Source organism: Nicotiana sylvestris, chromosome 11 (genome assembly GCF_000393655.2).
Source record: "Nicotiana sylvestris chromosome 11, ASM39365v2, whole genome shotgun sequence".
Taxonomy (NCBI): Eukaryota; Viridiplantae; Streptophyta; class Magnoliopsida; order Solanales; family Solanaceae; genus Nicotiana; species Nicotiana sylvestris.
In genome coordinates this window covers 143,875,401-143,880,318 of record NC_091067.1, presented here as the reverse complement: position 1 = coordinate 143,880,318, position 4,918 = coordinate 143,875,401, and the positions used below count along the sequence as shown (strand labels likewise).

The following is a 4,918-nucleotide window of genomic DNA, read 5'->3' as shown; positions in this document are numbered from 1 at the left end:
GCAGCCACAACAGACCCACCACGGCCGTAGACCATTTAATGTGGTCCGTGGTGGATGAGTTCAGAGAGGAGCAAGTTTGAAGGCATAATGTAGTGTAGTCCACGAATGATTTTTGCAGCTGCAGTAGCCTCTTCACAGCCACAATCCATTTTATCCAGTCCGCGGAGAGGGGAATTAGAGAGTTGGGTGTTTGGACGATTGAAACCAGCGCGGTCCGTGGTGTGATTTTATGTGGACCATAGTGAAGCCACCGCGGCCGTGGTGCATTTTATGCAGCCCGCGGTGGCCAAGTTCAAAGACTAAGCAATTGAAGCTAAAAGCTCCACTATGGCTATAGTCCATTTCTTGCGGACCGCAGTACCTTCGTAGGGGTATTTTTGTCCAAAAAAATTCAGCATAGTATAAATACTTTCTTTTCACATTTTTAGGGCATCTTTTGAAATTTGTTAAAGACCAGAGCACGCGAACGGCGTTTTAGTTCCATTTTGAGTAATTTGTAGCTAGATTAACACTGAATCTTCATTATCTTAGTTTGTAATGAAATCATATGGGTTATTCTTCATCTATTTCTCTGTTTTCTTCCATTATTATGAGTAGCTAGACCCATTAGCTAGGTTTGTGGCTCTACCCTAGTGTGGGTATTTGATGGGTCTTTTGTTTTAAGGCTAAGATGTTTATGGGTAGTTGATGTTTGGACTGATTGGTGTTTTCCATGTTGAATTAGTGGTTGGAAACACTAATTTGTGCCTATTTGTCTTAGGTTCTTCTTGATAAAGAGAGCTTGAGTCTAGGAAAATCAGTCTAACAAGGAATTGGGGCGTAATCAAGAGATTTATAGCCTCAATTAAAGGGTTAAACCTAGAGATAGTAATACCCAACTTGAGCCTATATTGCTTGCACAATTTTGACACCCAATTGGTCTTGAGAAAGTCAATTAGGGCAAAGTCACTCAAGCTACCAAGAGGTATAGAGTGAGTAATTTCGTGCATTGGATATATCGCAATCCCCAACATAACATCTTTGCCTTAGGCTTGACATCCCGTCAAGTATTCACCTAGGAGAAAGTTACTTCCCTAGTGCCTCTTTAATCATTTAGAAAACCTTACAAGAATTCATACTTAGTTTAATTTAGCATGTCATTAGCATTAATATTAGAAGTAACAAACAACCAAAAGATGATTGGAAGTGTAATTAAGAGCACTACGCATCTCTAGTTTAGATAGGAGTCTAATTCCCAATTCTAGCTCCCTGTGGATGCGATCCTGACCATCTCGGGAAAAAGCTGCATCGACCGCTCTTGCCACTTTGTAGTGGTGTAGGGTTGGCTCCGATCACTTTTTGGCACCGTTGCCGGGGAGCTAATGGGTTTGGATATCTATCTAAATAGTTTTGTGTGTTATTTTTCTTTCCTTCTGTGTTACTAATTTCTGTGTGTCGCCAACCCAGGTACAAAATGACGGCAAACATCAACAACTCACCTTTTGGATACCTTCCACCGGGGGAGGAGGTAGATGACAATATTGATGATGAGGTTCCTATAGTACCTCAAGGACAAAGAAGAGGCCGCCAGACCAATGATAATGTTCTAGAACCTACCCCGCCACCTCCAAGAGTGGCTCTCGAGTGCTTCCTAACCAAGGATATGTGAGTGCAATTGTCCCACCCCGTATCCGGGCGGGCAATTTTTAAATTACAAATGTGATGCTGACATTGTTGGAGCAACGAGAGTATTTCACGGCTGCTCCCCATTAGTATGCTTACAAATATCTCAAGGGTTTCATGGATACCTGTTGGGGGAGCAAGCAAACAAATGTGTCAGAAGATGCACTTCAATTGAGATTATTCCCTTTTTCACTTAGAGGAAAGGCATTGGATTGGCTTGATAGGCTTCCCAACCATTCCATCACTACTTGGGATGAGTTGACAGATAAATTCATTGCAAAGTTTTTCTCGTCGGGGCATATGGCAGCATTGAGGGATGAGATCTTAGCTTTCAAGCAGGAGCCCAACGAACCATTACATGAGATATGGGAGAGATATCGAACTATGGTAAAGTAATGTCCCAACAATGATATGACTGAGGCAATGATACAACAGACATTCTACCGGGGTATTAACACAACAAGCCAGTGCATAGTGAACCAACTCGTCGGGGGTAATTTCATGAAACTGCCTTATGATGAAACTTGTGACATTCTTGGTGAGATGGCTGACACGTCCTCCGCTTGGCAAAGTAGATCCAATGTGCCATAGGGTGACCCCACAGTCACTCACTTGCACAAAGAGCTCCATGATCATGGGTAGGCAATAGCAGAATTGCCAACAACAATGAACCAGCTAGCAAAGACACAGTTACAGCAGGTTCAAAATCAAATACAGGTAAATGCTATGGAGGGTGTCAACATGCTAGTGAACAAAAGAAGACAAAGAGGTCAACAAAACCAAGGGAGTTCGGATCAATATGACAATGATAGTGGTGGATTCCATGATAATGGTTATAATGAGCAGAATGAAGAAGTGCAATATGTGAACAATTATCAGGGCCAAAGAGGCAATTCTTCCAACCAACAACAATGGAGACTCCAAGGCAATTGGGGAAATCAACAACAACAAGGCAATAGTAATTGGGGGAACAACAACAAAAATGCAAATTGGGGAAACCATAATCAGAACAATCAGGGTAATTAGAGTGGCAACAACAACATCTGGGGTGGAACAACAATCAGGGTGGTTGGAACAATATCAACCAAGGCAATCGGGGGCAAGGCTTTCAAAGGCCCCCAATGTATCAACAACCGAACAATCCGCCCCCATTTCCATCCCAAGGTCCTAGTTCTTTCAACAATGAAATGGGGAGAATTGAAATGATGTTTGAACAGATGATGAAAAAGAATGTAGACTCTGATGCCCTGTTGGCTTCCCACAATACTTTAATCAGAAACTTGGAGGTTCAATTAGGCCAAATCTTACAATCCTTGAATACTCACCCTAAGGGGGCTCTACCTAGTGATACGGTAGTCAACCCGAAGGGTGGGAAGAATTCCGGGCATGTAATGGCGGTAACTACAAGAAGTGGACGAGGCGGTGAGGTGAATGCCTCCAAACAAAAAGAAATTTTGAGTGATGAAGTTGAGTTGCAAGAAGATGAGATCCCTTTGGTTGTTGAAAATGTGATTGATGAGAACGTGAATGAGAAAGTGCGGATTGATGTCCATGATGTCGAGGTGAAAACTCAGAATGATGTGAACCCATCTAGGGAACACGTAATAGACATTCCAGAAATGGTTGTGCCTAAAGCCAAGGCTCCTTTGCCAATACCACCTCCACCTTATCCTCAAAGGCTCGCGAAGCAGGAAAATAAGAACCAGTTCAAGAAATTTATTCACATAATGAAGAGCTTATCCATTAATGTGCCTTTAGTGGAGGCTCTAGAGAAAATGTCGAGTTATGCTAAATTCATGAAAGATTTTGTGACAAAGAAAAGGTTCATGGATTATGAAACTATCAAGATGACCCACCAAGTTAGTGCAATAGTTCACTCAATGGCTCCAAAGCTAGAAGATCCTGGTGCTTTCACTATTCCTTGCACCATTGGGAGTGCAGACTTTGCAAAAGCTTTATGTTATTTGGGGGAAAGTATCAACTTGATGCCCTACTCAGTTTTCAAGACTTTAGGTATTGGGAAATCGAGGCCGACTTACATGAGATTGCAAATGGCGAATAGAACGATGAAGAGACCATTGGGTATAATTGATGATGCACTTGTCCGGGTGGACAAATTTATCTTGTCAGCTGACTTTATGATCGTGGATTGTGAGGTAGATTCTGAGGTTCCGATCATATTGGGTAGACATTTCCTTGCTACTAGGAAGGCCTTAGTCGATGTGGAAGCAGGGGAACTCACCTTCCGGGTGGGTGATGAGAAAGTGATTTTTCATGTGTGCAAGTCAATGAAGCAGCCCAGCAGTTCTGAAATGTGCTCTTTCGTGGATCTTGTCACGGTAGTAATAGTTGATGATGCTAGTGCAATGATCAATGTGGAGGATCCTCTAGAGGTGGTATTGTTGAATCTTGATGTCAATAAGAATGAAAGCCGAGTGGAGTGTGTCAATGCTTTACATGGAATGGGCTCTTACTCTTATGAGCCTCAGAAACTCTCGTTGGATCTTGATAATCAGAAAACTCCACCAATAAAACCTTCAATCGAGGAACCTCTGTTGTTGGAGTTGAAGTTGTTTCCTCCACACCACAGGTATGGATTCTTAGGACCTAGTTCAACCTTGCCCGTTATTCTTTCCTCTTGGCTTACTAACATGTAGGTAGATACCACATTGGCGGTGCTCCAAAAGAGGAAGAAGGCAATTGGATGGACTTTAGCTAATATTCGGGGGATTAGCCCCCCTTTTGTATGCACAAGATTATTCTTGAAGATGATGTAACGCCTTCCTTGGAACATCAAAGGAGGTTGAATGAAGCAATGTAAGAAGTTGTGAAAAAGGAGGTGATCAAGTGGTTGGATGACGGGGTTGTGTACCCCATATATGATAGCTCTTAGACTTCGTCGGTGTAATGTGTGCCAAAGAAAGGTGGTATGACCGTGGTTACCAATGCAGAAAATGAGTTGATTCCTACCAGGACTGTCGCCGGATGGAGGGTGTGTATGGACTACTGCAAGTTGAATAAAGTGACCCGCAAGGATTACTTTCCATTACCTTTTCTTGATCAGATGCTAGACAGACTTGCTGGGCATGCCTTCTACTATTTCTTGGATGAGTATTGTGGGTACAACCAAATTTTGATTGCTCTAGAAGATCAGGAAAAGACCACCTTCACTTATCTATATGGTACTTTTGCCTTTTCGAGGATGTCGTTTGGGTTGTGTAATGCAACGACTACATTTCAGCGATATATGATGGCT

General features: G+C 42.5%; 1 protein-coding gene across 1 annotated transcript; it reads left to right on the top strand.

The window, feature by feature from the left end:
• The first annotated feature begins 2,849 nt into the window (after positions 1-2,849).
• Positions 2,850-4,319, top strand: LOC138881779 (uncharacterized). The gene has a single exon (XM_070162044.1). It carries the CDS (start codon positions 2,850-2,852, stop codon positions 4,317-4,319), a length of 1,470 nt encoding a protein of 489 aa, XP_070018145.1.
• Positions 4,320-4,918: the final 599 nt, after the last annotated feature.

What these genes read in the sequence shown, in the direction of transcription:
- LOC138881779 (XM_070162044.1), top strand. Translation starts at nt 2,850, where the DNA reads ATGGGGAGAATTGAAATGATGTTTGAACAGATGATGAAAAAGAATGTA.